Source organism: Rhinopithecus bieti, unplaced genomic scaffold (genome assembly GCF_001698545.2).
Source record: "Rhinopithecus bieti isolate Rb0 unplaced genomic scaffold, ASM169854v2 scaffold_50706, whole genome shotgun sequence".
Lineage (NCBI taxonomy): Eukaryota > Metazoa > Chordata > Mammalia > Primates > Cercopithecidae > Rhinopithecus > Rhinopithecus bieti.
Window position 1 is genome coordinate 195,139 of NW_016819840.1, and position 23,094 is coordinate 218,232.

At 44.2% G+C, this 23,094-nt stretch overlaps 1 long non-coding RNA gene and 2 gene segments (V, D, J or C); 2 read left to right on the forward strand and 1 right to left on the reverse strand.

Moving 5' to 3' along the window:
* Positions 1–1,588: 1,588 nt before the first annotated feature.
* LOC108519996 (uncharacterized) lies at positions 1,589–18,135 on the reverse strand. Of its 5 annotated transcripts, none has more exons than XR_001882794.1 (7): positions 16,958–18,135; positions 12,877–12,938; positions 9,746–10,314; positions 9,130–9,361; positions 3,656–3,748; positions 1,878–1,954; positions 1,589–1,747 (listed from the first exon to the last, which is right to left on the reverse strand). It is a non-coding gene; the product is annotated as an uncharacterized LOC108519996 (long non-coding RNA). The 5 variants fall into 5 exon arrangements; XR_001882792.1 differs by having other exon boundaries at positions 12,717–12,938; XR_001882793.1 differs by having other exon boundaries at positions 9,746–9,956; positions 10,054–12,938.
* LOC108519993 (Ig heavy chain V-I region V35-like) lies at positions 7,033–7,585 on the forward strand. The segment is given in 2 exon segments: positions 7,033–7,154; positions 7,239–7,585. Coding segments are annotated over 2 exon segments (378 nt in total).
* Positions 18,136–18,218: 83 nt separating the features above from the next.
* On the forward strand, positions 18,219–18,874 carry LOC108519994 (Ig heavy chain V-I region V35-like). The segment is given in 2 exon segments: positions 18,219–18,354; positions 18,440–18,874. Coding segments are annotated over 2 exon segments (363 nt in total).
* The last annotated feature ends 4,220 nt before the right edge of the window (positions 18,875–23,094 follow it).

The following is a 23,094-nucleotide window of genomic DNA, read 5'->3' on the forward strand; positions in this document are numbered from 1 at the left end:
GGAGAGACTGTTGAAAAGATGTAGTACCAAAGCAGCTGTCATCTGTTGGTGAACGGAGTTGGTGTGATACAGAAATCACTTTCAATGTTTTGTAACACATGCAAACATGGAATAAAACAGCGGTGAGCACGGAGTGTAAAGTCTCTAAAGATATGATGTTTCAGCTACCAAATAATAGGGTAGTAACAGACATTTTCTGGAGGAGTTGTCTATAATGCAATAACACTAGGGGGAGAACCTTTGGCCAAGGACGTCCAAGATTTTCTTTTCTTTTCTTTTTTTTTTTTTTTTTTTTTTTGTTGTTGTTTGAGACAGAGTCTCACTCTGTTGCCCAGGCTGGAGTGTGGTGGTGCAATCTCAACTCACTTTGACCTCCATCTCCCTGATTCAAGTGATTCCTGCCTTGGCCTCCTGAGAAGCTGATATTACAGGCGTGTGCCACCACACCCAGTTCATTTTTTGTATTTTTAGTAGAGACGGGGTTTTGCCATGTTGGCCAGGATTGTCTCACACTCCTGACCTCAAGTGATCTTCCCGCCTTGGCCTCCCAAAGTGCTGCTATTACAGGTGTGAGCCACCACACCCAGCTGAGATTTTCTTAGTTTTGAAAATTTTAATTTAAGGGTTACAATTTTCTTCAACGTTTCCAGAAAGTTATAGACAGTATTGATTCTGTGTTATATGAGTAATTGTAATTCCTTCCATTTTAAGATAGTATTATAAACAATTTTAAGGCTGCTTGCTTTGTATAATGATCCACTACTGCAGATAAGTAGATAGATGACAGATAGATAGATAGAGAGATAGAGAGATATATAGAGAGATATATAGAGAGATAGATAGATAGATAGATACATACATACATACATTAACTGCCACTCTTTCCATGGTGGTTGATTTCTCTTGACCTATTCATCATGGATGATTTTCAAAGGCATTTCATTTGAATCTTTATTTCTTTGCATTTTCTCTCCACGACAATGCTGGGAGGTTTTACCACCATCATTATAACATGATCTAGTGACCTGACACATGTGCGGTCAACAATACCTAGAAATTCAGAAGCTTTTCGGTTTTATTTCCAGCAGATATAATTGCTTCCCTTCTGTGTATGAACACATCCTAGAAACCCACACACACATACACACACACACACACATATATCTGTAATATGATATTTTCTTCTCTGTAAATGAAAATTGATCTCAATTTCATACCAAGTTCATCATTTCCCTGAAAGTGAAGGCAGGTTCTTTTGCATCTGTTCAAACAAAAGACCCAGACACCAGCTGGTGAGGAGCTTGCCTGCTTCTGGGTGTTGGGTCTGTCTCTTCCCCTTTGCTTTTAGATGGGTACAACTATGGGACCACCAACTACAACCTGTCCCTGAAGAGTTGAGTCACCCTGTCAGTAGACACGTCCAAGAACCAGTTCTCCCTGAAGCTGAGCTCTGTGACCGCCGCGGACACGGCCGTGTATTACTGTGCGAGAGACACAGTGAGGGGAGGTGAGTGTGAGCCCAGACACAAACCTCCCTGCAGGGAGGCGGAGGGGCGGGCGCAGGTGCCGCTCAGGACCAGCAGGGGCGCGCGGGGCCCACAGAGCAGGAGGCCGGGTCAGGAGCAGGTGCAGGGAGGGCGGGGCTTCCTCATCTGCTCAGTGCTCTCCCTCCTTGCCAGCATCTCAGCTGTCCCCAGGGATCCTCTTTCTTTGATATCTGTGGTTCTCCTTCCTCACATCCTCACTGCTGGCAAGAAAGGAAGGAGAAATTTTTTTATCATTGAGGTTTTAACAGTCACTGGCACCTGTTTTTTCAACAAATTCCCACAAGACCCATTTTACTTTCTTGACAAGCAAAATATTCCAAGGCTACTCACCATCCCTTGATTGGCGTCATCGAATTCATCGTGTCCTGCTCTTAAATTCATATGCTGAAACCCCAATCCCAGTGGCTCTGTATTTGGAGAGAGGGATTTTAAGAGGGAAAATAAGTTAACTGAGGTCATAAATGTGGGACCGTAATCCAGTAGGACTCTTGTCCGTGTGAGAGGTGGAAGACAGAACCCTCTCTCTCCACATGCACACAGAGAAGAGGCCATGTGAGGACGCATTGCATAAGAAGGTGGCCGTTTGCAAGCCTGGAAGAGGCCTCTCAAAAAACTAACCCTTTCTGCACCCAGATCTTGGACATCAAGGCTCCAGAACAATAAGAAAATTAATATTTGTTATTTGAAACAACCTAGTCTTTGCTATCTTCTGATGAAAAGTCAAGCAGATTCAGATACAATTGTGTTAGCTCCATCTCCTGGAGGGACAAGCAGCCCACCAAGGCTGGATACATCTCTCAAATTATTTTTATAAAGTAAAATAGATCCAAGATGACAATCCCACCACATCATTGTCTGCTGAGTCATTTACTTAGCAGGCGTCTCTAAGGTCAGCCCTGGGGCCTGTGTTCTAGGTTATGTCTCTCACTTTCCACTATGAGAATCCATGTAGATAATGAGAACCAGCCAGATGGAGTCCTGATCTCTGCCCACCTTCTGCTTCCCCCCACGTATCCCACAGAAAAACACTCCAGCATCACCCTTGCGTATTCTACTCTCTAAAATTCCACTAAAGCTGAACCTAAACCAGGAGATATTTGGGGCTGGACTCTTGTTCTCTTCTTCTTAGTCTTCCACAAGGTCCAGGTGCAGAGTAGAGCCTCAATAAAGATGGAGCACCAATTCCCCTAACCACATCATTCCCTTACATCCTTGTCATGCATCTGCCCTCTGTGGGCACCCAGGGCAGGTTACACAGGAATTGCCTCAATCTGACCTCAGCTGATCTGCTGAGACCATGGGTCATGCACACTTAGGATTCCAGGTCATGCAGGCTCTACTCCAGGACAAACTTGTGTCCTGTGGGGCACAGACACCTGCTGACCCTGAGTTTTCTCTAATAACTCTCACACCTGGTGTTAGCGTATGTTCAGATGGCCCCTCAGTGCAGTGCACTAGGGTGATCAGCCTCACAGGTGGCCTTCTCAGTCAGTGGACAGAAAATGGGATGGGCAGGCTGGTCCCTCCCATCATTGATGATGTCCAAGTGAATCTTAAATAAAGGAAACAAAATTAACAACAAAGGGCATGGATATGTGCCTGTATCTGGGAGGTATACAGGGTCCCAGAACTGTACTGGGAGTGGGAGTGAGAGGCCCTTCTGGGTGGAAAATCCTCCAGCGTGAGTGAAAGCTGAAGGAATGATCACTGTGCAGGTGGAGGCTGATGGGGCAGCTGGCAGCTTACATTTCCTGAAGCTGTTCCTGGGTGCGTCAAGATTGGATGGTCCGTGTACATGAAAATGAGGGCTGGACTCATGTAGGAACAAGGAAATTATCCCATAGGAATGGAAGAAAAAAACCAGAGATGGGCACCCCTGGAGACAGCTCATTAGATTTAGTGGAGGAAAGAAAGAAATTTATTCCAATGACCCCAGCATGTTCAGCTAAATATGAGTTGCTTTAGTAGACAGAATTATGAAGGGAAGGGTGAAGGACTTTACAGAAGGAAATAACATAGGATAAATGAAAATAAATCTACACAAATCTATCAAAAGACAGATGCCAGAGTGGAGCAGATGCAGCGACTTCATTACTCCGGGAACCTACCAGCGACACTTGGCGTTCCTCTAAGGCAGGTCTACTGGTGATGAACTTCTCCACTTTTTGCTTTGGGGGAAACTTCTCAAACATCCTGCATTACTGAAGAAAAGTTTAATCCATGTAACATGTTTAGTTGGCAGTGTTTTGGCTTTGCTTTTATTTTCAGCAACTTGAAGAGAATCGTGCACATCATGAAATTTCAGTGAACAACAGACTTCACATGACAAAGTTCTCATTAGATTATAATACTGTATTTTCCCTGCATTTATTCCATGTATAGATATGTTCATGTGTATAAATACCTACCATGGTGATTCAGCTGCCCACAGTGTTCAGTACAGTAACATGCCATACAGATGTGTTATCTAGGAGCACTATGCTTTCCCACACAGCCTGGGCGTAGCAGGGATTTCATGTGGGTTTGTGTAAGCATGCTCCATGATCGTTGCACACTGACAACATTGCCTAAGGACATATTGCTCAGATGTATCCCTACCGTCTTTTTGCTGTTGTTGTTGTTTGAGATGGAATCTCACTCTGTCACCCAGGCTGGAGTGCAGTTGCACAATCTCAGCTCACTGCAACCTCTGCCTCCCAGGCTCAAGTGATTCTCCTGCCTCAGCCTCCCAAATAGCTTGGATTACAGGCATGTGCAACCGCACCCAGCTAATTTTTTCCCCTATTTTTAGTAGAGACATGCTTTCACCATGTTGCCCAGGCTGGTCTTGGACTCCTGACCTTAGGTGATCCACCGAGGTGACTAAAATAGTTTGAAGCCTCTGGCTCCTGCATCCTCTAGACGTACTCCACACCCTCTCATTACACACAAGCTAATTTATTACTCTTTCCCGAGTTATATTTGCCAAGGCTCATCTCCTCCACTTGGACACTTTGGTATATCCATATGTGTCCATTTTGGTTCAGCCAGGGACACAGAACCGGGAAGACATCATGGATTTTCTAGAGGGAGCTGGCTTGGGGAATCAGCGGTTGGAGTAGAAAGCGCCTTTGTCCATGTTTCACAGGCCTGAGGGCCGTGGGCAGGAGGTCAGGAAGAGAGGATGGCCAGACGGCTGGGGAAACCAGGATGAACAAAGCCAGTTTCCTTCCTGGCGAGCAGGGGCATGTGGAAGCCTGGTGTCCCTCTAAGGATGAACCACACTCACCTGCCCACTGCTACCTGCCAATGAGGTGACCTGCAGAGCAGCAGCTCCTGAGCCACTGACAGTGACTTCCTCCTCCACCAAACCCTCTAGGATCTGTGCTTCCAGGAGTGTGAACCCCAGCAGGTCCCCAAATTTTCAGTGGGTTCACCTAGCTAGTGTCTGTGCTCAGCCCCATCCCCAGGCTCCTGTCCTGGTGGTGTGTACAGTGTCACCACAGTGGTGACAGTGACAGCAAGTGCCTGCACTTTCCAGGCCAACAAATTTGAAAGAAGCAAGTCACGGGGCCAACCTGGATATGGGGGAATCACACAAATTTCCTTCTTGGGGGAAGTGCTGGGAAGCAGCCTTGAGTCCTCCTCAGCTCACGTGCAGCTGCCGGTGCTCATCCCAGTGGGGGGACACATGAGCCCTCCCCACGGCCAGGATGGAGCTGTTTCAGTCACACCAGGACGAGAATGTATCTTCTCTATGGGGGCTTTTGAAGCACAGCTCTCCTGCTCCTGAGATTTGAGATTTATAAAGACAAACCCCACAGAGTGGACCTGCACAAATAAGACAGGACAGGATACCCAGAAGAGACACCCCATATGAGAAGGGACAGGCAGGTCCCATCACTGACCCTGGTCCTCAGAAACCCTGAGCACCTACTCACCTTCCCACGTCCCCTGTTCCTGATCAGTGCCTGTATCTGCTCCTGAGAAGGTCCCCATCAACAGTCCCCAGGGTTCTGCCCCCTTCCTTGATGTGCCTCTGGGAGTGGGGCTGGCTGGGCTGTGGGTCTGCTGTGACTCTCCCCACAGGTCAGCGGCTCAGTGTGGGCTGCCCCGACTTGGCGGGGCTGGGCTGTGTCTGGCCCTCCCAGAGGAAGCCTGGATGCTTCTCAGAGGCATTTGCAGGATCCCAGGTCCTGGAGAACAGGGAAGCCACGGTGTGTGCCGGGCCCCATCTCCAGGTGTAAGGTGTTTGCTGTTGCTCTGCTTGACAAGGGCATATCCCCAGGCCTAGGGGCACTGTGGGCGCACAACCAATGTGCTAGACACAGGGAGAAAGTCAGGTTTCCCTCCCATTACTGTGGGGACTCTAGTCACTCTGTGTGTGTTTGTGTGTGTGTGTGTGTTTGTGTGTGTGTGTGCGCGTGCGTGTGTGTGTGTTTGTATGTGTGTGTGCGCGTGCATGTGTGTGCACGCGTGCGTGTGTGTGCGTGCGTGTGTGTGTGTAGATTAGGAGTTGTGGAGTGGGCTCTGAGCCCCAGGATTTTGTAGGTTTAGAAATTATGTGATGAGGTGTTCATCCAAATGAACTGAAAAGAGATGAGGTGTTCTCCCAAAGCCCCTGGGAGCTCCTGGACTCACTGTGAGTGTGGACTGATTCAGTGACTCCAGAGAAGGGGCTCCCTGGTGGTTTCATAGAAGTTTCATAGAATCCTTGCTTGGGGTCTTTCTGCAGAGTTCACTGACTTTCCTACTGCCAATTTACTATTGTAAGAGATGGTGTCTGCCGTACATGGTGTCACGTGTCACTAAAGGAGCATTCTGAGCCAGAGCACACCCTCTTCCTACTGGGGGGGAAAAGCTCTAGTTCAGACAGGAGCCTCTCTGCAGTGCAAGGGCTGGGCTGCAGGGGATGCTCAAAGCTCACCCAGTACAGGCTCTAGCCCCAGAGCAGGTGCACAGGAGGCTGGGGAGGGATTTCTCTCAAGATCTGTGTCTTTATTTTAAAAATCTAAAATAAGTATTTGACAAAGACTGCTGAACATTCTGTAAATACCCTGTTCAATTGCAAGCATTTATCAAATTCAATGTTGTAATGAAAACCATTTTTACACTGGAGATTTCTAACCATTCTGGATATCTCAGTAGTATGCAGCTGGAGGTTAAGGAAAATTTTCTTTTATATAAATAAGTGCAACTTTTGGAGAAACACACTCATCCCCCGGTTAATACATTCATATATGAAAGCCTAGAAATGCTTATATTACCTTGGAGCCATTCAAGTGTGGGTTCCCAGTGAGGTCCTATTCTAGGGAAAATTGTTCTCCAGTGGGAGAAGCTCTGTCAACATAGAGTTTAGGGATATGGCAGGGCTCACGTGGCCTCTAAGGGGATTACAGCTTGAACCCTTAGCAACCTCCGTGTGTTACCTCTCTGCTCTTTCTCATGCATTATCAGGTATGAAATAAGATCACTCATGAATATGCAAATAACTGAGGCAAATATAGCTATCTTTGTGCCCTGAGAGCATCACCCAACAACCACACCCCTCCACAGAAGCCCCTAGACCACAGCTCCTCGCCATGGACTGGACCTGGAGGATCCTCTTCTTGGTGGCAGCAGCAACAGGTAAGGGACTCCCCAGTCCCCGGGCTGAGGGAGAAACCAGGACAGTCAACTGAGGCTTCACACACTCCCATCTCCTCTCCACAGGTGCCCACTCCCAGGTGCAGCTGGTGCAGTCTGGGGCTGAGGTGAAGCAGCCGGGGGCCTCAGTGAAGGTCTCCTGCAAGGCTTCTGGATACACCTTCACTAGCTATGCTATGAATTGGGTGCGACAGGCCCATGGACAACGGCTTGAGTGGATCGGATGGATCAACACCAACACTGGGAACCCAACGTATGCCCAGGGCTTCAAAGAACGATTTGCCTTCTCCATGGACACCTCTATCAGCACGGCATATCTGCAGATCAGCAGCCTAAAGGCTGAGGACACTGCCGTGTATTACTGTGCGAGAGACACAGTGTGGAAACCCACATCCTGAGAGTGTCAGAAACCCTGAGGGAGGAGGCAGCTGTGCTGATCTGAGACAGTGACAGGGACAACGTGGCTGCACCCTTTGTTGATGTAGGGTTATAAACATACATATATATGCACCCAACACTGGAGCACCCAGATATATCAAGCAAATATTATTAGAGTTAAACAGAGAGATAGACCCAATACAGTAATAGCTGGAGACTTTAACACCCCACCCTCAGCAATGGACAGATCTTTCAGACAAAAAATAAACAGTGAAATCTTGGACTAAATCTATATGACAGACCAAATGGACTTAATGGATATTGACAGAACACTTCATCCAATGGCTGTAGAGTACACAGTCTTTTCCTAAGCATATGGATCAGTCTCAAGGATAGACCATACACTAGACCAGAAAATTAGTCATTTTTTAATTGAAAAGATATCAAGTACCTTCTCTGATCAAAATGGAAGAAAACTAAAATAAGAGGAATTTTGAAAACTATGCAGACACATGGAAATTAAACAACATGCTCCCTAATTAAACAATTTGCTCCCAAATTGAAGAATATGCTCAAACATGGGTTAATAAAGACATTAAAAATTTTTTAAATTTATTGAAAGAAAACAAAGCATATAAAAACCTATGAAATACAGTGAAAGTAGTACTAAGAGGAAAGTTTATAGTTATAAGCACTTATGTTGAAAATGCAGACACCGTAAAATAAATATCCCAGGAATGTCTCTTAAAAAACAGAGAAGCAAGATCAAATCAAACCCAAACATAGTAAAATAAAAAAGTAAAGATCAAAATGTTAATACATAAAATTGAAATAAAGAAAACAATAGAAAAGAGGATTAAATGAAAAGTTGTTTTTTAAAAAGATAAAAGACATCTACAAACCTTTAACCAGACTAAGAAAAAAAGAAAGAAGACAAAAGTAAATAAAATCAGAGAGAAAAAATGGAAATATTACAACCAATAGTGCAGAAAATCAAAGGATCATTAGAAGCTACTAGGAACAATTAATGCCAATAAATCAAAATATCTGGAAGAAATAGATAAATTTAGAGACACATACAACCTTGACCAAACCAGGAAGAAACTGAAAACCTGAACAGATCAGTAACAAGTAGTGAGAGTGACGCCGTAATAAAAGGTCTCCCAGCAAATAAAAAACTCAGGGCTTGATGATGTCATCGCTCAATTATGACAAACATTTAAAGAAGAGATAATATCTAATCCCACTCAAAATATTCCAAAACTAGATAAAGAGGGGAGGAATTCTTCCAAACCTCCTGTACGAGGCCAGTGTTACCCTTATACAGAAGCCAGACAAAGATACACCTAAAAATAAGAAAACTACAGGTCAGTATCATTGCTAAATGTGGACACAAACTCCTCAAGGAAATCTTAGCAAATCAAATTCAATATCGTAACAACAACAAAAAAAGAAGCATTCAACATGACCAAGTGCAGTTTATCCCAGGGATGCAAGGATGTTTCAACCTATGCAAATGAATCAATGTGACACATCATATCAACAGAATGAAGGGCAGAAGACATAAGATCGGCCTTACCTTGTTCTCCTCACCCAAAGTCTCCTATCAGTGCTTCAGTCCTCTTGACCAGTCCTGCTGTACTTGGTCTCCTGTGATTCCGTTCCCAGGTCCTGAAACACTGTGCTTCTGCACACCTGGAGTCTCTCTCCTCTTTGAACACGGAGATCCTGTATCCTCAGAGAGGGGTGATGACTCATCGTGGCTGCCATGTCCCATACAAACAATTCTTCCAACACAGTTGTGATTTTTCCTGTTGGAAATTGAAAGGGGATGTGGGAATCACTGTGTGTGTGTGTGTGCGTGTGTGTGTGTGTGTGTGTCCTCAGGCATGTTGAGAACACAGCAGGGCTCTATGTATAACAGGAAAGCAATGTTTTTCCAGATCATCTATTTTCTTATGAAGTGTTCATAGGTAATCAAAAGGAAATTAATCACAGTTTATAAGATGTTGTGGACTTGAGTGATGTTGTCACTCGAGGCTACTAGGGGGGCTCCAGGAAAAAAAATCTAGAAAAGGATAAGGCTATGAGCAAAGAAGCAAAACATGGGGGGCAACAGGGAGGGATGAGCAGGGGTAACTCAACCAGGGAGGGATAAAACCACATACCACAGAGGGTGAAAAATCTGTGCTCACCAAAGAAGAGAACATAATCAGCATTTCTCCCAATCCTCCCTCCAGAAGCATGACTGCCAGTAAAGTTCACAATGGAGCATCTCCAGCTGGGAACCCAAAAAAGGAGGTGGACTTCAGGCCACATGTCCTGGGCACAAGATGTTTCCCCGGTTCCTACTCCTATTCTGCCCTCTCTGTCCAGCAAAACTGCTTGTTTCTGTCACCCGACACCCTAGGGTTGAGAATGGATGCCTTGATACTCAGCAGAGGGATGCTCTTTCAGAGCAGGAATGAATTTGTGTCATCTGACGCCTGAGCAGGACACTCACCCCCGGGAAGAGGCTCCGAGACAGAGCGTCGCCGTCGTTCCTACCCCTTATATGTGTGGGGCTCCTGGCACATGCACACTTCTTCTCAAACTCTGTTTATACCCCAGCAACAATGCTGAGTGTTGTCAGCCTCTCTCCTCCCCAGATACCGCTCTGTCATCAGCCTGAGCACAATTTCCTCATGAAAACTATTAATCTTTCTCTCCATTAGATCAACCTTTTACAAGTCTTTGATGGATGACAGTTTTTCAGTGTGAGAATCTAGAAATAAGAAATGGGGTGATGGGGACAAGTGAGCTCTGTGTTTGACTTACCACGATGTTCCCTCTTATCCCAGATATCCTGTCCTAGGTGCAGCTGCAGGAGTCAGGTCCAGGACCCATGAGGCCCTCAGACACTGCCCTCCATCTGTGCTGTGTCTGGATTATCTCTTATTTTATTTCACTTTATTTTATTTTTTACCAGTGGACATTATTTGAGCTGAATCCACCATCCTCTGGGCAACAGATTAGAATGCCTGGGGCACAGTTACCAGGATGGATCACCAAGGAATATATATCATGAACCCTCTACCCAGGTCTGCATCTCCATCAACAATGACTCAACCAAGAGCCAGTTCTCTGTGAAGCTCAGTTCTGTGGCTGCCTAGGACATGGCTAAGTATCACTGTGAAAGACTCAGTGAGGAGGTGTCCTTGTGAGCCCAGACACAAACCTTGCTGTCAGGGCACTGAGGACCACCAGCAAGACTCAGGACCACCACAGGGACTCAGGATCACCAGGGGAAGAGCAGGTTGCAGGAAGCACAGGGCCAGCCCCAGAGCAGGTGTGGATGGAGATGAGAGGCTGGTTTACTGCCAGCGTCTAGGGCTGCCTCACCATCTACATGTTTCCTCCAGGGACCCTCTCTTATTTCATGATGCTCCACCTAGCTCTAAGTCTCTGAAATACCACAGTTTTGTTGCACTAGGAGGAAACCTTCTCACAGGTGCTAAATGCAGAACAATCTCTCTGTCAGTGGTCGCCAAGGTCACAGCCCTGTGGAAGCTGAGGGGAACCTGGTGAGTCTTGTCCAGTCACACTTAGGACAGGGACCTTAGTGGGTTTCCCTGAAGAAAACAGTGTTTAGGAATTCTAACCTCAGCCAAGAGAGAGGCTGGGTCAGGGTCAGTGCCAGGTAGAACCTTACAGGTTTTATGTCCGACCCTTCTCCTGACACAAAAGCATGCAAATCAGTATCAGCACTGATCTGGGGCCCCTTTTGCTCCTAGCACATTTTATTTCTTGTTAGTTGTTTTAGTTGTTGATTTTCCTTTTACTGTTCCTGATCCCTGTAAAGTGGAGATGTGGTTCTTGCTATAAAATGTCCAGTGCTCAAGCCCTTTCCCTGCAGCTCAGGTGGGGCTCAGGCTGTGGCTCCTGCAGTCACATGGGAGAAGCTGATGGGACTTTTCTTCTCTCCCATTGCTCAGAACCCTCCACTGCATTGTGTGGAGACTCACCTGAGAATGCAAGTGGCCAATAGTTGTGAAGAGGATGAGCCTGTGTGGCCAAAATGGAATGTGGATGTGGAATTTATCCTGTGCTGCGCGAACTACCACAGACTCACCTTCCTCACCAGTAGTGTTAGAAAGAGAGTGGGAAAGTTGTCAGAATCAAAGTGGAGCCACTTTTATTAAAACCCTGACAAATGGAACTAGGAATGACAATGAAGGAGGGTTCTTAAGCCCATATTCCTGATAACAAGAACTATCATAAATAGACTCTGCTTAACCACAATCTTGGGAAGAAGACACCACAATCTTACAAAAAATTACTTTTGCAAGGACATCATCCCAGAAACTGCCTGTTCAAAATTACACTGATGCCACCACCCTTGAAACTGATTCTACAACTACAGTATCATTCTCTCAAAACAACTTTTGTAACCCACCTCATTTTCACTTCATAAACCTATGAATTGACATCCCAGAGTTACTGCTGCGTTTGTTGATAACGCTAACTAATAAGGTCTTTTAACAATGTTTGCAGCTGCTTTTCTCTGATGTCTCTTCTAAAATAAAGAATTTCCAAGTTGATGACAATAAAAAGATAATTAGGAAGATCTGGTGGGAAGGCATCCTTAACATCCTGTTGAATGCTTCTGCATAGCACATCAATCCCCTAAAATACTTTGCTCTATCTGCATTTAATGAATCAGAGTGTAATAATGAAGATGTAATTGAAAATATGTCAGCTTTTGATGAATCAAGTCATACGGTGATAATGTTTGTGTCCTTAAGAAAGCAGACTCTGTGTTGTAAGTTTTAGCAGTTGTACATTTGGCAAATAAAGTTCACGTGTTTTTGAATGTTGTGTGACTTTTTACTTAAGGATGCAACATATGATTCAGTTTTACTTAAAACTTTCCAGAAGATTTTTGGCAGTCAGAACAGTGCAACATTTGAGTAACACTAAGGAACTAAACAAGTTATTTTGTAATTGCTCCTGTGAGGTATGCACATCGCTCACTTAATATTGAAATTCAAATGCCACAGGTAGAAAAATCAAATAAAGCAAATTTTATGAACTGTCATGGCTGTGGTTTTTGTCAAGCAAGTTATTCATGTCAGCAAGAAAATAAACATAACAATAAAACATCTTCAGATCCAGGGGGAGGCTGACCTCTGCCCTCTCTATTATAAGTACAAGTTGGTGTCACATCCAAATTATTTTTCAGGCTCCAGGGTATAAAATGCTCTTGAACAGTGAAACTAACAGCTGTCCCCTCAGGCCTGGCTGAGGTATGTGGGGAATGCAGGCTTGTGTTCAAGAAGAAGATTACATTTTTGTGTCTTCTCCTGTGTCTGGAGACAGCTCCGCAGGGTGAGTGACTCAAACATGGGTCTGTAAGTCAAGCGAAGAGAACAGGTTTAGTCCAAAAATCAGCATATTCTTAGAGGCACCCATCGCCCCATCACATGGGTGAGAAATTTTTGAAACAAGTGAAGTGTGAATTCACAGTAAGTGATGCAATTATTGTATTTCCATGAAATTTCATTGACAAGACAAGGGCTTCTATAGATCACTCACGCACAAATACACAAAATGTGTTTTTGCATCTGTGAGTGTCTAGAGAAAAAGAATCTTTTGAGGAAACTTCTTCAGGTTACAGAGATGGGTTTAAGTTGGAGATCTCACAGGAGTGTGTCTTTGAGTGAACACTGGCCTATTAATTAACTAGGTCAAAATGCCCTCTTTGGAGTAGCTGTCCAATTATGTAGATTTCTGAGTTGTGAAACATAAACCCAAGGGTTGACTTACTGGAATTTGACTGCTGTGTTGATAAAATTTTTGATATGGTTTCTTCCAATGATTTAAGAATAGTTTTCCTGTGTCTTTACTCCAGGAAATGAATTTTCATGAGTTATCGGGACACCATGTTTCAGGTGCTTTAGTTAAAGAGACTGACTTCTTGGGGGCAGGTCTCTCTTCTAACAATGAACTCACTTCTGCAAAGCATTCAGTCTGTGGCTCTATTGCCACGAATCATGAAGCTTTTACACTCCAATGCACTAAACATAATGCCCCTTCGATTAAATATCCATTGACATTGACATGAATTGGCCACTCTTGGATATGTGTCCTATGTTATGAGCCCAACATGTCAGTGGACTGAGAATCCTCTATTAGCTGCCTCTGTGTGTAGCACTGAGCAGATTGACAATCCTCAGAGTCATCCATGGAAAGTCCTGAGGTTTATGGGGTTCTTGGAGACATTCTGGTGAGTTGAAAGGAGAAACAGGATTACGGGCTGCCAGTCATTTCAACAACAATGGGAGTCATTACCATCTAAGTGTAAAGTCTACATCACTCAAAATACCCTCCACAACAGGCTGACAGGAAGAAATTCAACCTCACAATGGCTCCATGACAACTCTTTAGTATACTTGGTAGTGAGGCTTTTTCAGGGAAGAAATGTCCACTCCAGTGTGTCCCTGATGCTGCTCTCAGCTAAAGTAAACTGTGGACTGGACCCAAGATTCTCTGAGATCAATATGAGGGCTACTGCTGCTCCAATATTTTCAAACAGGCATGTGGCAATTTAGATGAGCCTGGCTTTGTGGTTGGTTATATGTGAATCTGAACTAAACAAAGAGAAAGGGCATGTCTGAACTAGTGTGAGGGTGAGAAATCTCATAGACCCCACACCCCACACTCTTGTTTTTATATCCTCCAGGAACCTCCAGGTTTTTTGGGTGAAAATTGACATAGATCATTTCCTGGATAAGTCATCAAAACTCCTAGTCTTTGAGAAATACATAGAAATTATTCCAGATAGACAATCCAGGGGAAAGACATATCTAGAACATTATCTATGTGGGGTAAGGTAGTCCATCTCCATTGCAAACCCCTCCCAGCACCCTTCCTTTATCATGAAATCGGATAAAATTAGCCAATAGAGAAATAATCCTATAATGTTGTAGCCAGAAAAGGGAAAGCATCAGTTCCATTTCTGGACACTCTGTGTATAGGTCACAGCCCAGAGAAAAAAAGACGACAGAATTATTAAGATTCAATTGTATGAACATATATACTTCCAGGATGCACACTTTGTTTTCTCACCAGGATAGTTAATCTGGGTTAAAGGTGAAAGTGTGACAATGCACAGACTCCATCTGGGGAGGAGAATATAGGGAAACTGAAAGTCAATGGCAGAGACTATGACAAGGACAGTAGGGAAATCTGAAGCCTCTGACATAAATTTTTTGAAGATAAGGTCTTGGCAAATCCATTGACCTCAGATTATTTTATCATAGGGAATTTTCAGGGTTCCTAGCAGAGAAAAAAATGCATGCACTTGGCCAGGCACGGTGGCTCACACCTGTTATCCCAGGATTTTAGGAGGCCGAGGCAGGTGGATCACGAGGTCAGGAGATTGAGACCTTCCTTGCTAACACGGTAAAACCCCATCTCTACTAAAAACACACACACACACACAATTAGCCGGGCGTGGTGGCCGGCGCCTGTAGTCCCAGCTACTCAGGAGGCTGAGGTAGGAGAATGGCGCGAACCCGGGAGGCAAAGCTTGCAGTGAGCAGAGATTGGGCCACTGCATTCCAGCCTGGGCGACAGAGCAAGACTCCGTCTCAAAAACAAAAAACAAACAACACAAAAAACGAAACAAAACGAAAAACAAACAACAACAAAATGCATGCACTTCCCAAGTGTCCACTTGTATTGTTTGCCGTAGATCTCTAAGACAAAAAAAAAAAAAGTAAGCCTAAGCCTACTGTCAGTGTAGGAGGCACTTTTTATAGGCTAGAAACTAGGAACAAAGAAAAATGTGTGTCACTGGAATAGTAGATACAAAGTTGGTTTTATTCTGAGTGTATTTGAACCTGCAGGTATTCTTAGATGTAACATTCAACTGCAAGAGCTCAAGGAAGAAACAAGGCACTCCGAAAATCCTAAAAGTTTTTGTATTCATCGCATGTCCACTGATTCAGGAAATGTGAAGCTTCAGAGAAGGGGCTCCCTTCTGTGTCATAGAATCTTTGCTTTGCGTCTCCCTGTAGAGTCAAATTGGTTTAACAAGGCTCTTTAATTCTTAAAAGACGTGGTGTCAGCAGTACCTTGTGTCACTGAAGGAGTGTTCTAAACCAGGACACAGCTACTTCATGCTGAGCTAGAGACCGTGAGGGGAAATGCCTGTGGACTACAACAGAAACCTCATTGCAAGGCAAGGGCTTGGCTGGAGGGGGGCACTCGGGAGCCACCAGGCACAAGGCCAGCCCTAGAGCAGGTGCACAGGAGGCTGGGGAGGAGGTTTTCTCTCAGGGCCTGGGTCTTCCTTTGTCAGGAAAAAAAAACCTAAAATAACTGTTCAAGAAGTCGCTGATGTGCCTTTAAATATCCTAGTACATCCAAACCATTCATATAACTTAAGGCAATAAGAACTATTTTTTCAAGTGGATTTATAGGACTATAATATCTTAATAGTGAGAATATGAAGGATGGGTATGTTTTTACTATTCAATGGGTACCAATTAGTTGAAGAAACTATATTCCTACGAAAAAGAAATTCAGATTGCATTGTTAAGTAATGTTGCCTACATTGTGTGAGTGACAGGGCAGTGATGGATCTGAGGGTGTGGTAGGTTCACAACCTAGTGAGTCAAAAATCAACATGTAAAGATAGGGATCCATGGATATGAACTGGAAGTATGGAAATACTTTACAAAAGTCTAATAAAGGGAGCTTGAAAAGTAACCCGAAATTATTCAAAACACAAATTCATTGACAATTATTTTGGGATTAGAGAGTTCATAAAGAACTCCAAACTCCGGTTACATCTTCTGATTCCCATTGTTCCTGAGACGACAAAATCAGCTCTAATTATGCATCACAGGGCAAATCCATAAAACAAGTTTTTCTATTGAAGACCCTGGGGGATCAGGACATCAGACAGGTGCTGGAGACACTGTCTCAGGAGCGCCCAGTAGATCTCAGAGGGACCTGCTGGACACTCACGTGGGACATCAGCGTCACTTTCTCAGAGTCACCAATGAGCTGTGCTGGTGCCTGACACGTCCAGGATAGGGCCAAGGCACATGCCCAGTGTCACAGACTGTGATGGTCCCCAAAATAATCCAGCTGGCCTCTATACTAATCAAATGTAGGAATTCAATTTCAAGAACATATACTGCTCCCCTGCCCACCACATCACCTCCTCACCAATAGGATTAATCCAGATTAAAGAGAAAAGTGTGGCAACACACAGACTCTGTCTAAGGACTAGAACTAAGGGAAAACAAAGGCAGAGGGAGAGAAAAAGTCAAGGACAGTAAAGTTATTTAAAGCCTCTGACACCAACACCTTCGGGAACAAGGTCAGTACCCCTCCCTCAGTGACCTTAGATATACCTCTCACGGGGCATCTGCAGGGTTCTCAGATGAGAACTAGCCAAGACAACCTGAAGGCACCTTCTGGATCTCCAGCATTACTGAGCTTACTTTAGTTCTGTTTGGAAAAACAAAACAACAAAAACAACAACCACAAACATAACCAGGACTGCGGGCCAGTGCTGGAAGCACTTTTCATTGACAAGACACTAGGAAGGAGGGCAAATCTGAGGCTTGTTACTGTGCAAATATGCCACTGTGAGTATGTGTGTGTTGGGGGGTGGACCTTGAGACCTAGGGTTTGTGCGTAAAATTATAATCTGATGTGAACTTCGACCACAGAATCCAAAAAAAAAAGTCTGCCCCAAAGTCCCCATCAGTTCCTGGACTCGACATGTGTCTGGACCATATCAGTGCATCTGGAGCTCCAGGGAAGGGGTTCCCTGGTGGCTTTAGTCATTCCTTGCTTGCTGTGCCGAGGTCTCCCTGTAGGCTTTGTTAGGTTTCCTAAGGTCTATTTTCTATTGTAGGAAGTGGTGTGAGAAGTAGCTGCTGTCACTGAAGGAGCATTCTGAGCCAGGGCACAGTCACATCACATTGAGCTTGAGACACTGGGAGAAAAATGCTCTGTGAGCCCAGAAAAGAACTTCCCTGCAGGGTATTAGCTGAGCTGCAGAGGGTGCTCAGGATGCATCCAGCACAGGATCCAGCTCTGGGGCAGGTGCACAGGAGGCTGTGGAGGGGTTTTCTCTCAGGGATTGAAGATTCCTTACTTCAAAGCAATAATGACATAAAATTGAAATAAGAATTTAGCAAGTACTGATGTATCTTTAGTATTCTCTTGCATACACAGCCTTTACCTAATGCAAACCATATTTAAAAGAAGAAATGTCTAGGCCTTTCAAATGTATTTATCGTTAGGAATTGAGGGGTTGTTTTATTAATTCAATGGGTGTTACTATCGGGAGACACACTCATCCCAGAAGTTAAGATGTGCAGAGGGCAAGGCCCAGGAAAGTTCAGGCTGTCAGTGTGCCATGTGAAAAAGGAATCACATTGAGGACAATGTCCTGTGAGATTCTGGTTTTCTGTAAGAGGAGTTCTGTCTTCATGGACTTCTAAGCATGTCAGATGACAAATATCATTAAACAAGTTCAGGTCATGGAGCTCAGCATCCCACTGTGGAGTGGGCCGTGTGTCACCTATCTTCTTCCCCAGGGTGGGCTGGCTTGAGCTATGAAATACCTGCCTCATGAATATGCAAATGCACTGGCGTCTACCAAGGTAAATACAGACCTGCCCTTGCCGAGAGAGCATCACACAGCAACCACATCCCTCCCCTACAGAAGCCCCCAGAGCACAGCACCTCACCATGGACTGGACCTGGAGGCTCCTTCTCTTGGTGGCAGCAGCTACAGGCAGGAGAATCCTCAGTTCCAGGGCTGATGAAGGGACTGGGTCCAGTGAAGTGGTGTCTCATTCTCTCCTCTGTCCTCTCCACAGGCGCTCACTCCGAGGTCCAGCTGGTGCAGTCTGGCGCTGAGGTGAGGAAGCCTGGGGCCACCGTGAAAATCTCCTGCAAGGCTTCTGGATACACCTTCACCGGCTACTACCTGCACTGGGTGCGACAGGCTCCTGGAAAAGGGCTTGAGTGGATGGGACTTGTTGATCCTGAAGATGGTGAAGCAAACTACGCACAGAAGTTCCAGGGCAGAGTCACCATGACCGCGGACACGTCCACAGACACAGCCTACATGGAGCTGAGCAGCCTGAGATCTGAGGACACGGCTGTGTATTACTGTGCAAGACACACAGTGTGAAAACCACATCCTGAGAGTGTCAGAAACCCTGAGGGAGGAGGCAGCTGTGCTGGGGCTGTGAAGATGACAGGATTTATGAGGTCTAAATTATTTAGAAGATGGGTTAAAAGTCACCGAGTAAAAGTAGAAAGATACATACATTCCAATCATATAGGAAATCATCTTGTCAACTTTCACCCTATAAGTAACATTCACAGAGTGGGAAAGACAGCCATCAATTAAGCTGATGCAAACATTCCTTTGTGAGGACATACATTTTAAAATCGAATGGATAAATCATTTGGAGCAGGATTGCTTGATCACATGGTAAGGCTAAACATAATTTCTAAAAGGTGGCCAACATTTCTACCAAAATGTCTTTGCCAGTCCCATTTACATTAAATTTATTTTAAAACATTTTTAGGATTACAGCAAATTTGAGTAGAATAAAGAGAGTTCCCATATACTCCCACCCAAGACACGCACAGCCTTCTCTGTGATCAACACCCTGCACTGAAGTAATAAATAACTTGCAACAGGTGAACCCACATGGACACATTAATTGTTTCCTTTTCTGGTGGTCCCTGGTGTAACAGGCCTAAGCTATCTTGAAGCACCCCGGGTTCTTCTAGTGGATTACATGAAATGACGCCAGGTAGAGGGAAAGTGAGTGGGGACGTTCCTCCTTTCACTGTTTCCTCAAGAATCCATAAAATGTAGATTGATTTACAGCTTATCTGACTCCTGGTTTTCTACGTCCCTACCAAGAGGATAAGGCCTCCAGGCATTAACAGCAGGGGTCCCCAGCCCCTAGGCAGTGAACCAGTACTGGTCAGCAGCCTGATAGAAGGCAGGTCGCACAGCAGGAGGTGAGCGGTGGGTGAGCATCACTGCCTGAGCTCCGCCTCCTGTCAGATCAGCTGCGCATTAGATTATCCCAGGAGCCGAATTCCAGTGTGAACTGTGCATGTGAGGGATCTAGGTTGCACGCTGTCTATGGGAATCCAATGTCTGATGATTGCAGGTGGAACAGGTTCATTCCGTAACCACCAGCCTCCATTATCCATGGAAAAATTGTCATCCACAAAATCATTCCCTGGTGCCAAAAAGATTGGGACTGCTGGAGTAGAGGCAGGTCTGTGCAACTAAAAGGCCAGCAGCTTCTGGTGAATCCTGTAATTAATGTCATTTAACGAGCAGTGGAGACTCGTCATGAGGGACTTCGTAAATAATGCCCTTCAGTTGGATTCAAAACACTACAAGCTCTTGGGGAGTGTTTCTGGTTAAAGCACTTTGTGCAGAAAATGCAAACACATGCATGGGATCCAGGCAGGAACAAAAGATTCCTTTACAAAGTGGTTTGGCACCTGGAACGAGCTCTCAGGGTTGGGCACTGTATCCTTTGCTGGCTGCACTTTAGCCAGAGGCCTGAGTCTGATTGGTCGTGTAGTGGGAGAGCCTCACAGGGGTCACAGGTTACAAAAATACCTGTCATCCTCCAGCTGAGCAAGCCCATCTGCGTGCTTGTCAGTGTCAGCCCCATGAGGGGCGCACTCGGGAAGGTGACGAGATGCTCACAAACCTCCCCCCATTAATTATCCACCACCACACACTCAACTGCAACCCGTGCTCCAGAAAGGGACAGGGGCCTGCAGGAATAAACAGAACGGAAGTGTTTTCTTACCTGGGAAAGACACTGCCAAATACCTCATGTTTCAGGAAGGTTAACTCATAATTGTTCAGGAAGTGACCGAAGGACAGTGGTGGGTGAGGTGACGGGACAGCCTCAGGGCTGCACATAAGGAGGGCTCCCTCCCCACGCAAGCTTACTCTCCAGGAGCTGCACCAGGAACTCACAGAGGATCAGGAAGGATTCTGAGAACATTCTTCTGTGGTGCTGCCTAGAGGGGGAAAATAAATTATAAAAAAAAAAATCAATTCTAAACAAAGTATGACACTTGTTATTAGAAACTATATCTGAAACCTGTGGGAATCCTGACATAACACACCATTATCTGTGAACAAATATTTAACCCCTCCTTCCATGGGGAGGTTGACGAGGTTGGATCAGTTCTTTCATGGATAATATCCCCCAAACTCCTCTCCACTCCCTGCATATCCCCTGCTCTCTCAGTGACAAGTGCTCCTCCATGGAATGTGTTTGCTGTAGGGAGATCTTCAATTTTCCCGTCTTCTGTTTTCTTGTCTTTCTCTCCTCATCTGAGATTAAGAAACTCGCCTGCATGTAGTACATCATAGTCTAATATCTCTCATGGACAAAACAGTGGCCAAACCAATTAACCATGTGACTGACAGCAACCACCGGTGGCCACCATCCCCTCCCCTCCACAGCCCTGTGTCAGATCATCACCTGAGAGATTGTATTTGCAACTTTCTTTCACAAGCATCTTAAAACCGTTGTGTCCAATTTCACATGGAGATGTCATCTATCCATTTCCTCTTCCTAGAGAACAAAAGGAGATGAATACCAAAGACACTTCATCTCTCTGGATTATTCAAATCTAATTGTCCCTTTATTACCTTCTGATTTCTGGTCTACACAGAACACTCTACTAATTTTTCTCACTGGTGTTATACCAAAACTGATATTCAAGATACTGGAATAATTTCAAGCTACATTATTATTCTAATAATTCCAAGAATTTAGAATTACAATTATCCTCTTTTCCTTCTTTTTTTTTTTCAAGATGGAGTCTCACTGTTTTCACCCAGTCTGCAGTGCAATGGTGTGATATCCACCACCATGCCCGGCTAATTTTTGTATTTTTAGTAGAGACAGGCATTCATCATGTTGGCCAGGCTGGTCTCTAACTCCTGACCTCAAGTGATCTTCCCGTGTATGCTGGGATTACAGGCTTGAGTCACTGCACCCGGCCAATTATCCTCTTTTCATAGATGGATAAACTAACCTAGGCCTTTGAAAATAAACCCTTACCTGAGAGTGAAAAGATAAGACATAGATCTGGAGAATTTGCTTGCAAATCAAATATTTGGAAAAGGACTTTTATCATAAATATACAAATTACCTTACAATTGAACAACAAAACCACAGAATTTAAATTTAAAATGGGCAAAGACCCGAATAGAAACTGCATCTAAAAATAAATATAAAAAGTGATCCACTGGATTAACATTGAAAAAATCCTACTAACCTAATAGAATATGTAAAATACACAATATAGACAATACCAAATGGTGATGAGTAAGTTATAAAACAGGAACTTTCACCACTTGATGGTGGGAATGCTGAAATGGCACATAGACAACTACAGTTAATAATTCATTGTATATTTCAAAATAGCTAGAAGAGAAGATTTAGAATGTGCTTAACACAAAGAAATAATCAATGATTGAGATGAAGGATATCCCAGTTATCCAGATTTGATCACTGCACATAATATTCTTTTATCAAAATATAACATGTACCATAAAAAGGTTTTGAACTATTACGTATCTATATAAATTAAACATTAAAAAAAAGGAAAACACCAAGGCATAGGGAGCCAGCTAAGTGCAGGTTCCCATTAGATGGGACGTTCTGCATAATCTGTAAGCTAATCAGAACCTCTGTGCTTGTAAATGACTTTACAAATCAGCTAGACTACTTGTGTCTAAAGAGAAGTCCCCCAAGTTTAACTCTTTTCCTAATGGGTGACAATTTTGAACATAAAAGAAATGCTAACATTTGTTTCTGGGAAGTTTTCTTCTTCTACTGTCAGGAGAAAAGGATTGCAGGGAGGAATCTGAGACCATCTTTCATGTCTCAACTTCAATGTGATTGCCTCAGTAAATTATTTCCCATACCCCTGACTAGGAGAAGTCTCATATACATCCTATGAAGGAAAAGCAGAATTCTAAGCACCCCAACTGATTGGATGGACCCTTTCTCTTCACTAAGGAGTTCCAGAGACTCTTGAAAAACTAGCTCAGGTCATGTTAGAAATAGAGGATCAGAAATGCCTCATTATGCACTCCTCCCTTTGGAATTCAAGCACGACTAGCCAGCATTTTCATGAAAACAGAGAACTCAAGGCTCAGAAAACAAATTCTTTGTAGAAGTAAGATACCAAATTCCAACCTGACTCAAGAATAGCATCACATGACAGAGAGCAGGCCTTGAAATGAATCAAAGGCTTTTACCCTAAAATGTATTTCTTTGACATATTTTATTTATTTATTTATTTTTGTTTGTTTGTTTGTTTCTTACTCTGTCAATTTTATTTACCCTCAAACACCCTCTAGGTGGAATTTTGACCTGTTATTGGTAAATCATTCTAATATCTCCCCTTAATTCCAGGAGGATATTTATTTTATTTTTTTATTTTATTTTATTTTATT